The sequence below is a fragment of the Grampus griseus genome, assembly GCF_964374135.1.
Source record: "Grampus griseus genome assembly, chromosome: 7".
Classification (NCBI taxonomy): domain Eukaryota; kingdom Metazoa; phylum Chordata; class Mammalia; order Artiodactyla; family Delphinidae; genus Grampus; species Grampus griseus.
In genome coordinates this window covers 24,726,637-24,748,125 of record NC_139001.1, presented here as the reverse complement: position 1 = coordinate 24,748,125, position 21,489 = coordinate 24,726,637, and the positions used below count along the sequence as shown (strand labels likewise).

Genomic DNA, 21,489 nt, shown 5'->3' with positions numbered 1-21,489 from the left:
CATTCTTTAAATCCCCTCCTCCTTTATTTATTTATTTATTTATTTTTCTCATAGCTATAGGGGCTAGTGAGGATTAGAAGGGCTATCTACAGTTATTGAGATATCTGAAGCCTGCTAATTCTATTTTAAAGATAACATTGACTACACAGATAACCACCTCTATCAAATTTATGCATGCAGGTGAGAAGTTGAATGCTGGATATGCTATAGCTTTAAAACAGCTGTTCAGTTGAGATTGGATGATTATTTCCATATTAAAGTGAACTGCTGGCAAGGGATTGTACATCAATAGTCTTACAGTCATTACTAAGTATTAAGTGTTAGAATACTGTTGTTGGTGGTGTTTTCTTTTGTTTTTTTTTTTTTCTCTCTTTTTTTTTTTTTTTTTTTGAGCCCCAGGATAAAAAGAAAGCCTGCAATAGATCAATTGGCAGGATGGCTGTTTTCAGCTAATGGTTTGTTATATCAATGGACCTTATCTTGACCTCAATTATAGATATCAGCATTTACTGCAAAAGAAAACAGCATCTAAAAGTGGAGGGTAAGGTAAGAGTGGGTGAGGGGAAAGAGAGCTAAAAAGTTTTACATCCCTAGTACTGAGCCCAAGATGTCGCTATAATTTTTGAAGCCAAATTATTCTCCCTTATCACTGTATCTGCTATGGGAAAATATTATTTGTCATTGGTGTTATAAACTGGTGGGATGATTCAGCCTTAATTCTGTCATTCTCACTGATAGTTTACGTTCTTACAGGTGTGCCTGTATAAATTTTTATAGGAGTGCTCCTTTTATACAATTAGAATAAATCAATTTTACAAACCACAAATGCCCACTATGCGCTATGCCTGATGCTTAGGCGCAGGATACACAAATAGATACGTCACATATCACCATCCTGAACCTCAAGGGAATGGCCAAGTAAATACACAATTGCAATATGGTATGATAAATGAAACAAAAGAAGGGGATACTGGGACCAGTGGGAAGGAAAGGAGGAAGCAATCATCCTGCTTGAGTTGGTGTGGGGACGGTTTTTCCGGGAAAAAAAAAAAAGTCTTGATAAATGCAAAGAACCTTTAAGAATTTAAATAACTAGGTCCTGAGTCCTTTAGCATCATTAAAGCAAAATTCTGGCGGGCTGCTGTTCTCCTGAGATTTATGTTTTTGTTTATTCTGCTTATTGCAAGCCACAGGTAAGTAGATAAATTTGCATTGCTAATCATCTTATTTCAAAACCTGCTGACATTTTAGTGTTGTTGTGTATGAGATGTATGAGTTAGTCAGATTTTAATGACTATTTGTTTATCTAGATTTGGGTAGAGCCAAGGGACCAGGCTTGCTTGGTGAGTCTGTAGAGGAAATCAGCATTTTTCCACATACGAAACTTAAATATGGAGAGCTAACTGATAAGCTCGCACTAATGGCATTAATAAACAGATATGCAACGCACAAAATACTTTTTTTAAAAGTACATCCCAGTGTGTGACACATAGTAGGCACTCAAAATACAATTACTGAATGAAACAATTTAAGAATAAATTTACATGTTACTATGAAATGTATTATGCTTTTGGATCAAGATAAAAACATAATTTTATATTCAAATTACTTTTAAGATAGAAAAGACAAACCGTTCTTTACTATAATGTTGAGTAACAACTTTATAGTAAAGCTGTCTCTGTCAATCTTCCACTCTTTTCTTTTTGGGTCAAAGATTTCCAAGTTTCTCGAGGGACAAAGTATTAGGCTGTATGAAATGATCAATGAAATATGCATACCACAACAAATAACCAATCTATAACTAGGGAAAACAATATTGTAATGATCCTAGAGCTCTGGGAATCATTTTTAGTAGTAATATTTAACTTAATTTTAAAATATATTTATGTAGAAAAATGATTCAATAAAAAATTAAAAGAAAGTAAGTACAGTTTCAGGTGGGTAGGACAAAAATTATGAAGACATTTTAATATGACTAAAGCTGTAAAATACTGTCTTAATCTAATATTTTCATTTTACAAAAGAGAAATAGGAAACTCAGAGAGTTAAATAATTTGCACTGGATTACATCATTAGAGAGTTTAGAACCTAGGTTTTCTGTTTGTCCATTAACTGTTTGAAATAAGCACTGTGGCAGAAGTGAATCATGAATATATAAGTTTTAAGCAGGAAAGAATAAAGGCACAGCAAGAGCAAGAGTGACATGAGACTTACATGGAGGGTACCCAAAAGCAGCTCCGGGGGTAGATCTAGATGCTTTCTGAGTCATCATTCAACCAGGAAAACTGCTAGTCAAGAATGATCCATGAAATGTGAACCAACTCTAGTCAAGATGAAATCTATAGCTGAGATGGTGGCTAATAAGTTTTAACCCTCCCAAGACAAACCACCCAATCCACGCATCTTAGCATTTTAATAAAGGCTCTGAGAAGTGAAAAGCATTTAAAACCAAAGGAATGAAATTTTAGAGAAAGATAAGTAGTGTGTTCAGGGGCCATGCTAGTATTTTCTACATCATACTATAACACTCTTCAAATCCCTGTTGGTTGGAACCTAAGTAAAAATAAATAAATTATAAAGGAAAATCAGAAGACGATTTCGGATAAAGCTATGATTCTAGAATCGCATCAGCTATGCACAAACACCTTGCGCTAAATCTATCACTGGAAGGTTAGAAATGTTACTATCTGCCTTTTGAGAAGTCAAAGTATAATTGAACAGCACAGAGTATCTTCTGGGGAAGTAGCATCACTCTCCAAGAAAATGGAAGATTCAAAAAAAAAAAAAAGTCTACAACGTGTTTTCTACCAACTTCCTACCCAATGCACAAAACCCTGTCCCTCCTTTCCTGAACAATCTTGACTGAGTATCCTCCGCGGAAAAGGCAGAATTTTATGATGGAGACAGTGTTTTACAGTTGAATGGATGTGAGATTTGGAGACAGAGATCTGGATTCATGTCTTGGCTACATCCCCCTTTTTGCTGTGTTTGACTTTGATAGACTCTGTCCTTCTCTGCAAAATGTTGATAATAATGGCAATGTCATTGTATTATCATGAATATAAAGTAAGAAACACTCAGGGAAGGTAAGAGAATTAAATAACATTCACTGGGTGCCTACAATATGCCAGGCTCTTTAAATTCATCTTCTCTTTTTTGCTGCTGTATGGTACCAGTGGCCCAGTGCCTGGAATATACAAGGTGTTCAATTAAGAGTTCTGTCTATTTTCCCCATCTAACAAAGCACCCCATTATATTGTTAGAATGCTCTAATTGTTAGCAAAATTTTTATTTTAAGCTAAAATCTGTCTCCTTTTAACTTCTGCCTAATTCTGTCTTCTGGAACAACTTAAAACTAAGCCACTCTCTTTTCTATGAGAGCCCTTCAAATATCTGAAAACAATTACCATGTTTTTCTTTCGTCCTTTCCTCACCAGGGTCAACACACCCACTTCTTTCAACTGTTACTTTTGAGGCATGGCCTTCTGGAAACATACTGTCCCAAATGCCTATTATAGACACGATCTAAGCCAGTCAATTATATCCTTAAACTTAGGGCCTTTATCTGAACATAATAGTCCAAATGCAGTTTAAAAAAAGGTTGTTGAATCTGTGCTGAGGAGCTTACTGACCAATGAATTAGACTATCCTTTTAGCAGTATTTATGCTAGCAGGATACATACTTTTTTTTTTTTTTTTCTCACATGTATACTGAGGGAGGGCACTAAAACACATGACATGGTTAAACAATTAAATATCATAAAGACTAGATCTATTTTTGTTGGAGAACATATTGTGACAATTCGTTTCGAAGTTTCCTTTTCAGTTAGCCACAGATATAGTATGAGTTCTATGATGAAAATGTAGAAGACATTAATGGGGCTTAATTATCTATAAAGGTAAACTTTTTTATGAGTTCTTAAGTGATTCTCTTCAGAATGTTCTGAGTTTAAGGTCTGTCAGCTACTGATGCATGACCTGAACAAGTCAGTTAACCTTTCTGTGTCTCAGTGCCCTCATCAGTAAAACGGAAGTGTCCTGCTATTTCACAGGGGCAGTGAGAATCACTCAATTAAAAAGACACATTGTGCATAAACACGAAGATACCAAGGCAAAAAGTGCCTTATAAATCTTGAATAGAGGAGTCAATGTTTTTTAAGGTGAAGCTCTCCCACTCAAAATATTAAAAATCTAAGCAATTTGGAAAGCACAGTGGAGTCCATTTAACACATGCTTTGCTTATTAGTATATTCCTGTACTTCTGGCTTCCTCTCAGCTCACCAAAATCCACCCTGTCCCCAGACTTTTATTTATTGCTTCCTCCCCTTTTCTTCTAAGCTTTTTAATATGGTCTATCCCTTTGTAAAGAACACAACTTCTTTCCTTTTACCATATTCCTCTCTATTTGCATCACACGTTAGTTAACTTGTTCCCTCTGCTTCCTTAGGAAGGACATTTGATTGCTGACCCCATGAGTGCTCACACCTTTCCTACATCCTGCTTCATGGGGAATAATAAAGCAGATGCTGTTGCAACTGTCTCACTGAAACATAATAAGAACTGAGGACAAAATGCCCAACTAAGTCACACTCCATTGACATCTGATTGTCCTTTAACTGATAAGAAGGAAAATCAAAATGGGACTTTTCCAGAGCAGATTTATCTGTGAATTTTGTCACCAGGAATGCTTTCAAATTAGTTCCTGAAATAAAAATGCAGCTTCCCATCTTGATTCTAAATGTGTTATAATTACATTCAACAAACACAAGGTTAAGCCAAGCACTTAACAACTAGGTTATTGTCCCCAAAGGCTTAAGTGCAACTAATCATTTGGTGAGCTTAACTCCTTATTTGCTGAACCTAATTGCAGAGTTTGAAATAAATGCAGCAGTCACCTAGTCTTTGCAAATGAAAGTTTTCTTGATAAATGCTTTACTAACACTTCCATTCTCTGGCTATTCTCCTAGTCGACATTTGACTGAGTCCTGACAGTGTACCTTAGTTGGGATGCAAAGCACATTTCCATTGAGAAAGTCTTCCTGAAAAACTGATAGAAATTCAAGAAAGCTGCCACCAGATATCTTTGGCAACAACTGGCTCTCCTTCCTTTGTCCCTGTTACATCCAGGACAATACATTTGCCTAAGTACCTAAATTTGAGATCTCAGAGTCTTTTTGTATACTTCTCACCCACAACCTCTATATTCAGTTAGTCATTAAGTCCTATTAAATCTATCTTCACAATGATTATTTAATGTATCTCATGCTTTCAACTGTCACAGCAACCAACTGGTTCCAGGCTCTCATCAACCTAATAATCAAAACTTCAGATATCGAAATAACTCCATACTGCCACAAGATTGAGTTCCCCAAAAAATACTTTCATATTAATAACTTGTCTTGTCTTTTTTTCCGGCCTCTCACTGTTGTGGCCTCTCCCGTTGCGGAGCACAGGGTCCGGACGCACACACTCAGAGGCCATGGCTCACGGGCCCAGCCACTCCGCGGCATGTGGGATCTTCCCAGACCGGGGCACGAACCCATGTCCCCTGAATCGGCAGGCGGACTCTCAATCACTGCGCCACCAGGAAAGCCCCAACTGGTCTTGTCTTAAAGGCTCACCACAATTTGGTCCTGTCTCCCTTTCCTACCTTAACGTCCTACCACCTCCATATTTCTGTTGCATCTCAACTCCTTCCCCTATGCACATAATAATTCTTCTTTTTGTCTTTTTTAGCCTCCACATTTGTATACTGAATTAAAAAATGGAGGAAATTTTCCAAGTAAAAGTACATCTAGAATTCCTTCTCCATTTCCTCTATTCTTTTATAACTCTTTATAACTCTTATTTTTTCACAACTAACAAGTTTTATTTCCTCTACGAATTTTTTAAAAGACTCTATGTACTATTTTCTGTCTGAAGTTTAGGTTTACAACAAAAATGAGCAGGAGACAGAGATTTCTTATATATCCCTTGCCTCCACACATGCATAACTTCCTCCACTATAAATATTACTCACAGAATGCTTTTTTTTCTTTTTTTTTAAACCAAGGATGAACCTACATCATCCCACATAATCTTCCAAAGTTCATAATTTACCTTAGGGTTGACTGTTGGTGTTTCATATTCCATGTGTTTGGACAAAGATATAATGACATAATTATAAAAGTATATAAAAGTATACAAAAGTACAATACTCATCATTATAGTATCATACAGAGTGTTTTCACTGTCCTCAAAATCCCCTGTGATCTGCCTATTCATCTCTTCCTACCTCTCCTGGTTGCACTAGCAACCACTGATTTATTTATTATCTCCACAGTTTTGCCTTTTCCAAAATGTCATGTAGTTGGAATCATATAGCCATCTCACAGTCCCTGGATAGTTTGCTCTGTATTTTCAGTCTTTGTCCTCCTTGCTTTTCAGTCTTTGAGGATTCTGCTGACATATCCTCTAACTCAGAGATTGTTTCCTCAGCCATGCCCAGTCTACTAATAAGCCCATCAAAGGCAATCTTCAGTTCAGTCACATTGTTTTTTGTTTGTTTGTTTGTTGATCTCTAGCATCTCTTTTTGCTTCTTTCACTTTTTTAAATTTTGATTTATTTTGGCCATGCCAGGTTTTAGTTGCGGCCCGCAGGATCTTTAGTTGCAGCGTGCGTACTCAGTTGCGGCATGCGGACTCTTAGTTGTGGTATACAAACTCTTAGTTGCAGCATGCACGTGGGATCTAGTTCCCTGACCAGGGATCAAACCCAGGCCCCCTGCATTGGGAACGCAGAGTCTTATCCACTGGACCACCAGGGAAGTCCCTGGTTCTTTCTTAATATTTCCATCTCTCTGCTTACTGTGACCATCTGTTCTTGTATTCTGTCTACTTTATCTACTAGAGCACATAGCGTATTAATCACAGTTGTTTTCAACTCCTGGTCTGATAATACTTGCCATGTCTGGTTCTGATGCTTGTTCTGCATCTTCAAAATGTGTTTTTTGCCTTTTGGTATGCCTTGGAATTTTTTCTTGACAGTCAGGCATGGTGTGTTAGATATATAAAAGGAGGTGGTGTAAGTAGGCCTTTAGTAATGTGGTGAGGAGACAGGAAGTGTTCTATAGTCCTATGATTAGATCTCAGTCTTTTAGTGGGCCTATGCCTATGAACTGTGAACTCCACAAGTGTTTCTCAGTTTTTTTATCTCCCCCTTTCGGTGGAACAGGATGGCTAGAGTGGGGTGGAGTTGGGTATTTCCCTTCCCAGGGTCAGTAAGGCTCTGATAATACCTAGCAGGTTAGGCTCTAGTTAACTAATTTCCCCTGAGGGCAGGCCTTTTAAGAAGAACGACATGCATTTCAAAATAGTTCCTTTTCCCCTCTCTCTGCCAGAAGCCTAAGGGGATTTTTCTCCCACATTTACTGTGGAAATTCATTGAACTTCTGGAGGTAAATCCCACAGTATTATGGAGGCTCCCTTATGACTGGGTGCCCCTGAAGAGTTGTTGATTTTTCAGTCTCTTCAGCATTTTTATTTATTGTTAGGACAGAGTGGTGACTTCCAAGCTCCTTACATGTGGAACAGGAAACCAATTCTATGAATCTTTTTGTGACACCTGCCCCAAACACATCTAAATACATAATATTCAATCATCCATTATTTATCTTATGCATTTTTGTGTGTGTGCCAGGCAGGGTGCTAGGTGCCGGGAACATAAAGAAGGACAAAATGTAGTCCTTGATCTTATGGGGGCTAGAGTCCATTCTGGGAATGTCTGTGACATTTACTACCTGTACTACTTTTTCAGCATTTATAAGGTCTGGGCTAGGAACTGTTAACTTATAGTTCTATACTTCTTTGTAAAACACAGTACAACAACTTAGTAAGAATTGGCAGTCAATAAAGATGTGCTAAGTGAATATTTTTTTTATTATAAAATCTAAATAGTGAAGTAGATAAATTTGTCTCAAAACATTTTTGTAGGGCTTTCCTCATTCCATCAGCTACCTGCACCAAGTAAGACTGGGTCTGTTCAGGGTCCCCAACCACAGTGGCTCTCCCAAGGCCCACCTTCTGCCACAATCAATCTAGTTCTGAAATTTAAAACAAAACTTTTTTTTCTATAAAAATCTATTTCCCTTGTTTCAAGTTTTCTAAAAACCTGTTCTCTCTAAGTAAAAGCTTTGGTAAATAGTGGGCAGTAGCAAGACAAGGTGCAAATGTCTGAACTCTGAGGTGAAAGAACTGGGTCAAAATTCTCGCTTAGCTGTGCGGTCCTGAAAAAGTCACTACATTTCATCACTTACAAAAGGAGAAAGGGCTTCCCTCGTGGTGCAGTGGTTGAGAGTCCGCCTGCCTGCCGATTCAGGGGACACGGGTTCGTGCCCCGGTCCAGGGAAGATCCCACATGTCCACGGAGAGGCTGGGCCCGTGAGCCATGGCCACTGAGCCAGCATGTCCGGAGCCTGTGCTCCGCAATGGGAGAGCCACAACAGTGAGAGGCCCGCGTACCACAAAAAAAAAAAAAAAAAAAAAGAATTGGAGAAAAATAAAGCTAATGAAAATGTACATAATTATGAATTTCTTTTAAAAAGGTTTTATTTGATTATATTCCAGTGTTTGGAAATTAGAATTAAAAGGTAGCCCACTGCCAAAACGCTCCTAGTTAGTTTTAAAAACTCATATAAATATCCTTTGTTCTCTCTCTTTGAACCAAGACATTTGCTACTTATAAATAAAAAAAGGTGAAGAAATAACCTTTATACACTCAATTCCCCTGAGCAAAGAGTATCTAAGAATCATAGAGTGAGATGGGTTTGTTATTTGCATTTTTCTCTAATTAAGGTTGAGACAAGCCTGTAAATTAATTATACTCACCATTTAAGCCAAATTTAAATACCACAACCTCCAAAAATATTTAAAAAACCTCTGCATCTGCTCAGAATCTTAATAAATTCATTTTTAATTGAAGTATATTTGCAAGAAGGGCATCTTTTTCCCTGGAAAATGCATTACAATGTAGGGACTTTAAAAAAAACTTTTATTAAGCAGTTTCATTTTTAATAATATTCTCTTAGAAACATTATATAGGGCTAGCATTTTACACTAATTTGACTCAGTCCTAGAAAATAATGGCTCATTAATATTTATATATATGTATGAATTGTCACTAATTTATATTTATAATATATATGCTTGTATATGTAACAGAAATTATAACTTATAAATTATACTGTTCTATCTCTTATTTCTATTTTCCCATACTCCTTCAAATATTCAGTTTCTACTAAATGTACATTTTTTTATACATACTATGGAATTTATTTTGTTTTTAATATTTTTAAGATATAGAGAAAACTGTCAAATATATATATTATTTAATATTACACTTAAATGATTAAGAAAAAAGTTTCAAAAATATGCTTATATAACTGCCAAAGTGAGAATATAGACACATTTCATCTTTTGATTTTTCATGTAGAACTGCTGAAATGCATCAGGATTTTGAATCAGATTAAATAGTATTTAACCTCTGAGAAAAAAGATATATTTTTCCAGGCCAAGTGTAAATTGCACAGCTTTTTCAATTGCAATACAAGTTCTATGATTAGATTTAGTACAAAATCAAGTTTCAATTTAAGAGGCAGCTGTAAATATATGCATATAAAATTGCATATGTAGTATGTTTAACAGTCCTAGAAATAGCTTTCAGAAACTATCAAAGATTTGAAAATTTCATTTAACCCAGAATGTCTGCTTTGGCCCAACAAACATCTTAAAATACTATTCTCTCAACTTCATTTTTAGTATTCTCTATCTCACCCAGCTAAGATTTCATCAACTAAAGACAGCAAATATGTTATATTTTACCACAAATGTAGTTTTACACAAAATTCAAACAGAAAGAGAAATTAAAAAGTTATAACACCGTATCTTACTTCACTGCTTGTTTAGCTGACATGTATTTCTTGAAGGTGCAATTTCTTTGAACCTCATGATAGTTAGTTCTAAGTATTCTGAATGTTGTGCTTCATAGTTTTTTCTTGCCCTCTGTCCCAAGTAGGGACACAGAAAACAAAACAAAACAAAACAATATTTTGTTAAATGAGAAAATAGTTATAGGATACAAATACTTGATATAGGAATCTTACTTATTTGTCCACCATTTAATGGAGTTACAAATATATCACTTATTTATCTTAAAAAGCTATTCAGGAAAACTTAAATTCAGGCTTGTTCTCCCTTTCTATATAATCCAATTAAAATATGTGTACAATTGAAATAGATATGCCGATTTAGAAAATGTTGCCCTCATATTTTAGGTAAATGTGAATATAATACATGTGGACCCACCTTTACTATGCCATAGATGTTTAACTTAAATGGTGTTTTCCTCTTCAATTTTTAATGATTCTAGAATATCACTACTTTTCTCATCTTGATTCCAATCAATCTTTCCAACACAATCTCACACAAGTCATTCTATCTGGTATGTAATGATCTAAAAACAAACATGAATAGGCAGTGATAGCTACTATTTTTTCTTTTTTTTTATAGCCACACCCTATAAAAAAGAATCTGTGCCCTCGGCAGTGAAAACACAGAGTCCTAACCACTGGACCACCAGGGAATTCCCGATAGCTACTATTTAAGCAAACTATTCAATAAAGCATTTTCTAACCCAAAGAAATAAAGTATTTTGTAAATTATCTATTTTAAGAATGAATTTTTCAGTGTAGGGTTTTGCTAAATCATACTACACAGCAGAAAGTTTAGCGCAGGCAGAGTTCAATGTGAGTGAGTAGGATATTGAAACAACACAAAACAAATACAAACCTCCACCATACACTGTTGGATTTAATTTTAGTCATCTGCTTTGAACTGCCAGAGAAGAATAAAAGGTAGGTCTTGAAGCTAGAAGTGGGCTGAAATGTAAATATTTCAGGATTTTATATTGAGCATGACTAGTTGTTCATTCTTACTGGAAACAGCTATGAAATAGGCAAAAGCAGGGTTGCTTGTTGCAACCTGAAACTCATTATTGCCAAGCATCATCCTTGATTTACTGTAACAAAACCATGCTGATGAAGCCAAGGTCTTAGGTTCCAGTGAGCCAGTCTGCATCTTGCAGTCTCTTATTTGCAGATTTATCTGCCTTTCTGCAAATATTTGTCCTTAGAAGAGTAACTATGCGTAAGTATGAAAATGAAGTAATGTATAATAGGTCCATTACCAGCACGGGGAAAATGATGCAAATTTCATGTCCTATGGAGAGTGGTTGAAAAAGCAACATCCTCATACATGAAAAAAAAAAAATATATATATATATATATATACACATATATATAATATATATAAAATAAAAGAGGATTATAAGTCCATAGCATTAAAAAATATTATTAACTAAAAGACAAAGATAATATTTGAATTTAAGAATAGGACTTTTCTTTAGTAAAGAAAAAATGAACTATTTATATGATTTCTATAAAGAAATAACACGTTTTATTTTTCAAAAATAGACAGTGTTAGATGGCACTGTTTCTCATATACTCAAAAAACTCCCTATAGCTCTGTCAAATATACAATAAAAGAAGACTTGTTTTTTTCAAAATTTGTTGCATTCCCATTGCAACATGTGTTATTCATTACCTGAGAGTAGATACTTTTAAAAGATTTTTGCTTTAAAAAACTATACTTTCTGACTCTTTCAAAGTCATTGCCTTTTGCTACCAATAACAGAATATTAATGCTGCTCTTTGAAAAGATATCTTAATGTATCAATTTATTTTATTTATTTTTCAGTAATAAAAGGCATGTTTAATCATTAAGATTTAAGGTTTCTAGACTGCAGCACACAGAAGTCCAATGAATTACTGGCATTGTAGTATTCCAGGTCAATGGATCAACTGTTAAATAAATGTATCTCTTCATCTCTTCTTAACATACACTTTTTCAAAAACAATTTGCAAACAACTAAATTCAAGCCACAGATTAAAAGTGATTACCTATTAGAACAATGGTTGAAGATAGGTATTAACATTCCTTATATATACTCTACATTATACATCACACTGCTTTACACTTATTTGCCACTTAAAAATTATTTGCTTAAAGTGAATATATAAAACAGAGAAAATAAATTTAAAGTACAAAAGCTAGCAGGTCAGGCACCTTGTTAGAAGCTCTGAGTTACTGAATGCCAGTAGTAGCAATGAAGACCAATGGGATGACAAAGGAGAGAAACCCTCAAGAATTTTAATGAGGGTAAAAGGTCCAATGGTTCATTCCCATTACTTGCTATATTTCATCTTGTTTTAGAGAGTTCACAAAGTGTAAGACAATAGTGCAAAATCTGTGATTTTTATGCCTTGCTGTTTTCTATTATAAGCCTTAACCTTGTGACGGTGATAAAGTACATAGTAAGTAAGTTTTAGGGCCTTTTTCTAGCCAACTATACAGTGTCTCAGGGGTCTAAATTTAAGTACCATTAACTAGATTTTTTTTTTTCCCAAAAAAGAAATATAAAAACTTGAGGTTACAACAAAGCTGGGTTAAAAGGTGTATACAGAGATAAGCATCAAGTTTGATATAATAAAACCATCTTGAAAGAAGGCATTTCAAAGTATTTTAATAACCTATATCTAACAAAGATTGAGAAAGTATCTACAAAACATTACAGGGTTGTTGGGTGTTTTTGATTATATATAAGCACATCTTCAATCCAATTTCAAAGGCCCACTTCTGCTGTGTTCTTGAGATCTTGGGAGATATACTAGATAAGATATTTTAGTAACAGTGAAAGAAAACAAACCTATCTAGTTTAAGAAAAAAAAAGGGAAATCACTTCAAGGCTACTATCAAGTTCCAAGAGTATCCTATTGACCCAATGGCTGTAATGCAACCAATCTTCAGAAGCAGATTGGAACCTGGAAATGAATGGCTTCCTCATTATTAATTTGGGGTGAACGATCTCTTTCTCTGGTCTCTATGTCATTTTCAGTGTGTTGGCTCCATTCTGCTGTTTTCACAGCTCTCTCTGACACTCAAACAATGAGGAAAAAACAGCTGTGTTCTGGTACCCAAGTGGTCAAGAAGTTAACTAATATACAAACTGAATGGTCTTAGTCAAAATTCCAAATCCTCATGGGAATGGATTCTGATTGACCCAGCCTGTGTCTTATGCCCACACATGTGACCTGTGGAGCTGTCACACTGAAATAACATGAGGAGGGTCCCACATATTTATCTAGGGAACATACCACATATAAAACAGTGATTTATAATTATTATTAAATATTAAGAATAACACATTTGTCCATTAAACAAAGACTTAATGAAAACCTACTACATTTTAGGCACCATTCTAGACATTGACTATTCAGATAGTAAAAGTAAATAGAGTATATGGTTAAACTGCTCTCGTGAATCACAGAAACTAGAGTGGTTTCTTACAAAGCGAACAACAAAAAAACACTATGACCTTGCTAGTAGAGACGAAAATAAGGATGGAAAATATTTTTAAAACAAAAATACTTTCTTAATTTCTTAAAGACAGAAATAAATTCCAAAATGAAATTTAAAATCCCTATCTATGATGTCTTTCTAAACACCTTACAGATATGGGTCATTCTTAGAGGAAGGGAAATTACACATCTCTATAAAAAGCGGCTCAATGAATTACAGTTCTATAAATATATGTGAGGGCTATGTAATCCATAGGATAAGTTAATGGAAGTTTACTATTCACTCATACAATTTAAAATTTATCATAAATGATAGCATAATGCAACATAACTAGATTTCCTTTATACGGGCTCTATTTATTGCAATGTGTCAATATCGAACAGATTATGTACTTTGGAAGGAAGCTACTAAAAACACAAATGAACCATAATGTAGTTATCAGAAGGAATTAAATTTTATATTAAACAGAGAGCTTTTAGCATATTCTAAGGTATAGTTAGAAATAATGGCTCATCCAGTGCAGTAGAATGAAGATTTCAGCTAATAGTCCTAACTTTCAGGGACTCACCAAAAAACAGAGAATGGGAATCCAGAGAGTTCTGTCCTAGGACCACTTGTTGGACTAACCATTGTCAATCTCCCTTGACTATTTCATCTTATCCCCAAATGCTAATTTGTCATTTGGGTGCTGATGTTTCCTAGATATTTATCTATATTATAAGGGTCTCTATCTCTCCAATTTAATATTTTATTCCATCCCCCAATTTATCTTCATCCACACTATACTATAAGTTCCATGAGAGGAAGAACCCTGTTTGATTCATTTGAACGCATGTGTACAGTATCTAAAGCAATAACACTAGGTACACATTTATTAACTCTGACTTAGGGCCTTCTTTCTAAGCCTTAACTTATATTACTCCCATTGGAATGCCCTCCCACCCACCCACTTTGTGAGCCTCTATTCATTTTCTCATGACTCAATCTAAGCATGTTTCTGATGAAATCTTTCCTGAATCCTTCAGAATTACCCATTCCTTTCTTTGCCCAACACCCACACTTACCATTAACACAAGACCATGCTTTCATTCTGATTCTGGCTTCTTATTTCAGTCTTGGCAACTAAAAAATTTTGTATGTGCATATATATGTATACATGCACACACACTCATACATGCAGTAATTATCTATTACACATCTGTAACCCTCTACAAGACTGCAAGATTGTTGAAACCAAGAACAATAGATTACTTGCTATTGTATCCTTGGGCTAAGACCATTTGCTGAGTAAATGAATACATGTCACAATTAGAAATGATTATTTTCCAAAGGAACAAAGTATGAGCTCTTATTAGTAAGTCAAAAACAAAACCTATTATAGTTATCATTAAACAAACATTAAAATTGAGATATGTGCATGAGTTAGTACAAAGTTTATATGAATTTTTAGAGATGCTTCTTAGGAGCCAATAATTACTTTTTTAAAGAAAAAACTTATTTCTTGCTCCAAGTACAAATCTTGGTCCTCCTTATTTTATTCTTTCCCAAATCTGTTCATTCTATTAACTTATTTTTTTTTTTACTTCAGTATAGTTCCTAAAAATGTAGAATATCCAATGGTATAGACCATGATGCCCAAAGATTTATATGCTACTTTCATATTTCTAAGATTAAAATTGACTAAAGTCAATTTTTGATCATTCTGTTACCTTATAAGAGATTAAGAATGATAAAATAATAAAATATGTAATAAGACAATTTTATGTTATTTATTTTAAAGACTGTCATAGTACTCATGTTATTTTTTGTTAAGCCAGTGAAATCTAGAGCAAACAAAGCAAGGAAAGAATAAGAAGAAAAACTAACATCTTAGATTGCCTTTTAAAATTTTCTCATATTATTCTGTTCTAATAGACCATTTAACCCATTTCCTCTGTTTTAGAATTCAGCTCTTACTTTTCCTTTTCTACAACATCATTGAGTTTCTTGGCATTTCTAACTAAATCTACAAATCAGCTCATATACCATCAAGTTTTTATTTTGAAGAATAAATTCTATCTGAAAATCATCAAGACACGTTAGAATCTTGCAAACAAATTTTAATAACTAATACTCAGATGCACTGCTATGAAGAGGTTGTTCTAGGATAGCTTGTATGTGTTCATTTCTTGAAACGGTAGTCCAAAATAGAAAAAACTAAGTGCTAAGTTCTTTTTAGGTCTTCTCACTCAAGGCTTCAGATAAATTTTTACTATCTACTCTTGATAAACAAAGATGTCATAATTAAACACCATAGCTAATACAAGCTACATAACCTGTAGAATTAGAGTTCTATCAACCAAACAATACTATATGGAAACACCTTGATATGGAAATTCCCTATATCAATACTAGTATGATAGTCATTTTAAAAGCAGATATCATGTCTCATAGTGTTATTTAAGTTTTGAGGTGGTACATTTTCTGAGGTTGTTATCACTTCTAGACGTTTTTATTACATTCAAAGTATTTCAAAAATGACTGTTTTTTACTTCTTATCTAAGTATGGAATGATTAAAAGTATCATAGTTCTCTAATTTACTATCTACTAAATAGTTTACTGTATCATTATTCAAAACATTATTTACATCTTTATTTATATAAGACAGTGCTCCTGAGAAGTCTGTAAATAATATTGAAAATAAGATTGAATATATTCTAGGGATGCTATTATTTAAAATAATCTTATTAATTCTTTTATGAAGAATAAATTATTAGTTATACAAAACACTGCATCCTCATCTCACTTCGTCAAAATCTCTTTGAAGTTCAGATTTTCCTATACCTGTTCCGGATGAAGCAAAACTTAAGAAACTGTAGGCATTAAGTACTAATAACAGGTTTAACAGAATAAGGATAAATGAGAGCCCCAAAAACAAGTCTGTAAAAGGACTCGTCTCTAGGTAACTTCATATATGCACGTGTGCGTTTATATGCATGCATATATCAACTTATATAAGTACTTGTGATTTCCTATGACTCTCAATAATTTGTTGGTTTTCAAAAACTGATGTCATTTTTCTTCTAAAGTTAACAGTATTACTCTCATTATGGTAATATGAAATAGTTTAAAATTTCCAAAGTGACAGAATGGGGCAGAAAAGGAGATTACTAGCTAAAGTTACCAATTCTTATCTGATTGGTCCTCTGATGCTCCTAGCCCACAGTCTAAAGTTTTCCTCTTGCCCGCCATTCAGAAAAAGACACGCTTGCTAGAAGTCATGTCCTACACCCTGACAGAATCTTCTATCAATCTTAGGGCAACAGTAACTGTTCTAAACTAGGGTGTCAATCATGATGCCATTGGTACTCTTTTTCTTTTCCTGGGTGTGCCTTGGCATCTCTTCTCTTCTACATGTCTACAGTCATGAACACTGCCAGGCAGGGCAGACGAACATAACCATCAGGTACAAGAAGCTGGTCTGTCTTTTGCATTGTGACACCACTGTGCATTTACAAAGAAAGAAGAGAAAGAGACAGCTTTACCCGCAGGAAAGAGAGGTCCCGGTTGTGCTCGATGCTGGTTATCTCCAGGTTGCCCATGACTACCTCACAGTTCTCATAGTATTTGCGCAAGGCTCGGTACTGCTGTTCCAGGTCAGAGAGAGAGCTCAGCTTATTCTCTGTTCCTGCGCACACTGTCAAGACAAGAAAAAACATGGGAAGTTATGTAAACTTTATATGACATGCACCATGACAATATTTCCCTCAACTCTCTTCCACAACAATCTACTCCAATTCCCTGAATTAAAATATTTTGAATGTTATTAAGACCCATAACCCAAACACTGATAAATATCTTCACTTTTATTTTTTCCAGCTTTACTGCATTATAATTGACATATAACATTATGTAAGTTTAAGGGGTACACATGCGGTATTGATACAGTTATATATTGCAAAATGATTACCACCATAGCATTAGCGAACATCACCATCATGTCACCTGATTACCATTGTTGTTGTTGTGTGTGTGTGTGTGTGTGTGTGTGTGTGTGTGTGTGTGTGGTGAGAACATTTAAGATTTACTCTCCCAGCAACTTTCAAGTATATAATACAGTATTGTTAACTATAATCACCGTGTTACATCCAAACTTATTCATCTTATAACTGGACGTTAGTACTTTTTGACAAAAATCTCCTCATTTCCTCACGCCCAAGTCCCTGGTAACCACCATTCTTCTCTTTGTTTCTATGAGTTCAGCTTCTTTAGATTCCACATATAAGTGACATCATACATTTACATTCATAAAATGTATGTACTAACCACAGAGAATAAGAAAGCATGGGTTCCACAGAAACATATAGCAAGGAGATAAACTTAAAATAATCACATTTGCTGTGGGCATATAAAGCATGTAAATACATTTAATTTCACTCAAACAAGATTTTCTTTCAAATTTATAATTACTCTATTTTCTACCTATGGAAGTAAATCAAAATCAAAAGATGATAAAAGTAACAATTTTATTTAAAAAATATTTTTGTATTGCAAAGTAATCTGATCTTAGTAAATTTTCTACAGAATTAAAACTTATGCTTTAAGCCCTCAAAAATGCTACCTTTTAAAATAAAAATATTAAACAACTTAGACTGAAACATTTATAAACATACACTACAAACAATATGTACTGAATTATAAACTTTTATCATATCAACTGTGTCGTTGTGTATTCATTAGTGTTCTGAGGTAAAATAGACTGTTTGTTAATAAATGTTCTCAATCTGCCATCTTTGGGGGGTGGATTTTGAATGTTTATATATAAGCTCAAGAGTATATACACATCTGTGTTTTTTAGGTTGTGTGTGTATGTATCTTTCCTCTCCTCCAGAAGTCAGAGTTTTAGTTATTACTTCTCATGGTTTGCATAGCTACCTGAACAATTTAATGCACCAACTCTACCATTTAATGCACCAATTCTAATCTTCAATAGACTGAAAAAACTCTATTATGATAAGTGTGTAAAGTTAAAAAAATGAATTGTGAATGAAACATCTTTGAGTACATTACATGGTATACACCAAACTTAGGACAAGATACATGCAGTAAACACTGAAGACACTAGAAAAAGAGCTTAGTAACGATGTCAAATATACATTTGTGTGTCATCTCCACAGGAATGACAAAGAAGACATGAGGCTTGATGTGGTGCTCAAGGGGATAAGTTTCAATACAGAAAGGAAAAAAAAAATCTAGATTGGTATATTCTAAATAATTAGGGTCACCATAAAGCCTGTTTTTGCCTATTGACACATCAAAAATAACAAAAATCTGGATCTAAAAGTCTTGAAGAATAACATAGACCTCTAATCATAGTGGAAGTTCATTATAAAAACCAAAATAAAACACAAACGTTTCTTGTCTGGATTTCTAAACCTCATCAAACAGTATATTTTCTAGAAATACTCTTTTATAAGTGGAATTGTGTCCCTCTAAGAGATATACTGAAGTCCTAACCCCTGGCACCTGTGAATGTGACCTTGTTTGGAAATATGGTTTATGAAATTAAGGTAGGATGAGTACGTTAGAATAGGCTCTAACCCAATATATTCAATGTCCTTCTAAGAGGAAAACACCCTGTGAACATCAAGACGCACAGGGGGAAAGCCATGTGACCACAGAGGCAAAGATGGGAGTGATGCAGCTGCAAAACAAGGGATGCTAGCAACTGATGGCCAACACCAGAAGCTAGGAAGAGGCAAAGGAAGATTCTACCATGGGTCTCAGAGGGAGCTTGACCTTACTGACACCTTGATACTAGACTTTTGGCCTCCAGAACTGTGAAAGAATAAATTATTATTGTTTTAAGCCATCTAGACTGTGGTACTTTGTTAAAGACGCCCTAGGATATACAATCTTCAGGCTCTTTCTACCTGAAATCTCACATTTAAAGAAACATTAAAAATCACTTCCATACTCCAGGGTTCGATTAGTTTATCACCTTGAAGTTACTCTCCCCATTCTCCCTTCTGAATGTCAGAGTCCTCATACACCATGCTGGAACTCATTTGTTGCCCTTGAGAATATACTTTTTGTAGTGATAAGGATGGATACAAAGACTTCTAGAATCCTCAATATCCATCCTCTTCTTCCTTCACAGTAACAGACTGCACAGTTTTAGCTGGGCTTGTGGCCACCCCAAATAAAGATTACATTTCTCTGCTCCTCTTGGAGGTAAACTTTGCAGGGGACTAAGTTCTAACATATTGTATGACACTTTCCCAGAACTTTATTTAAAACATGGTTGGAGCCTAACTTTGACTCCTTTCTTTCCCACACCTTCCTCCAATCTGCTGCCTGGAATGGAGATGTGATGGTTAAAACTTGAACCGCCATCTTGGAGCATAAGAATGAGGCACACACTAGAGACTGGCTGAGAAATGAGCTAAAGGAACCAGGATTTTCAAACAAACCTGTTTACATGTTTATTAATCATGTTTATTATCATTAATATCAAGATAATAGTGAAAAAAAAAGATAATAGTGAATATTGGTCCTGGCTGCTAAAATATTATACGTAGGAAGGATTAAATTCAAATTAAGTTATATGCTTCTGAACTTAAGTAATTTTAACTATTCTGTCTTGTTGTTTAACTGAATTTATTCCAATCGTAATAAAACTACCAAATCATTCTTGATCATCTGAAAATTTTACTGGTTCTGTGGAAGTTTCCCTTATTACTAAAACTAACAAACATTATGAAAAAAATAAACTTCTATTGATAAGTACAGTAATATTCAACATAAGCAGGAGAACAAGAAGCAATTGATTCTGGTATATGATCCTTCTCCATCAAGATCAAAGTCCCACTTTTTTTTTTCAATAAACTGTAGAGTCTCTAAAAAACACTCCTGAGCCACAATCTTTATTTTTATTGCTCACAGCAGCTTTATAACTTGTAAAATGTCTCCTGAGAAAAGGTATAATTATATGGGTTTATGAAATATAGATTTCAATTATTTTAAATTCCAAGGAGGACAAGCTTATATTTTAATGCAACTACTGATGGGGGTAATTAAGCATCAATTAAGAAACTTGCTCACCATTTCTAAAATGTATATAATGCCACATTGCAATTTATGTATCGTTTATGTTGTACAAGTTTCTTTCAGTCGGAAATAAAACCCACACTTTAATATCAATATGTAAAAATCAATATCTAAACATCTAAATGAAAAGATTTCTAAAATATTTAGTGTATTCTGATCTTTTCTATAAAAGCTTAAACAAATTTTGGGAGAAAATCTATCAATATAACTGTAATGCCTATGCATTTTTTCATGCTTCTCATTCTGCATATATGAAAAGAATATATAATATTAAATTGTTCTTATTAATTATTATTACAATAATCTGTTATATAAGAGACCTACAAAGGCTATAAATTCTTTGAAGACAGATGCAATATATTAATCATTATTTTGTATCTGCTGAGCTGTACAGCATAGTGCTTTGCAAGAAAGTTTTCTTTTTTTTTACATTTATAAATATATTTTATTGCATGCATTTAGTTTCACATTTTTGGGGTAATTCAATTTTTATGTGGAAAGCTTAAAGAAAATTTGAACAAAGTGAATAATTTAACTTTTACCCATAGGTGACTGCCCATTTCACAGAGGACTTCTCGCTGAATTCTGCAATTTTTCAACTGATGGGACTCAGTGATGTTCTCTTAGTAAGTGGCCCATCTGTACTCATTTGCTGGTAGCCAAGGAGGGGGCGTGGTTTCCAGTCACGTGGTGAGGTGGCCTGCAGCTCCTAAAGGGCAGAGACCATGACTTTCTCTCTAAAGTCTGGTGTATAGTAGGTGCCCCATAAAGTGAATGGGTGTGACTGAGTTAACTGATTAGCCACGCCTCTGGAAGACACTGAGTGTTTGCAGGAACTGGCAAAGAATAGGGACCCCTGAGATCCCAGAGAGGGGTAAGAGGACCCCTGTCCGGGAGGTTCCACATTGCAGAACCTTTGAGCAAGTATCTGCATTTCCCACTGGTTC

The 21,489-nt window shown here is 34.6% G+C and overlaps 1 protein-coding gene across 1 annotated transcript in view; it reads right to left on the bottom strand.

Moving 5' to 3' along the window:
* The window catches only part of ERBB4 (erb-b2 receptor tyrosine kinase 4), a 687,762-nt gene extending 670,651 nt beyond the window's left edge, over positions 1-17,111 (bottom strand). The window contains exon 1 of the mRNA XM_082658716.1: positions 16,978-17,111. Within this exon, the coding sequence (XP_082514842.1) occupies positions 16,978-17,034 (57 nt within the window). The 5' untranslated portion in view covers positions 17,035-17,111. The remainder of the gene's footprint in view (positions 1-16,977) is intronic.
* Positions 17,112-21,489: the final 4,378 nt, after the last annotated feature.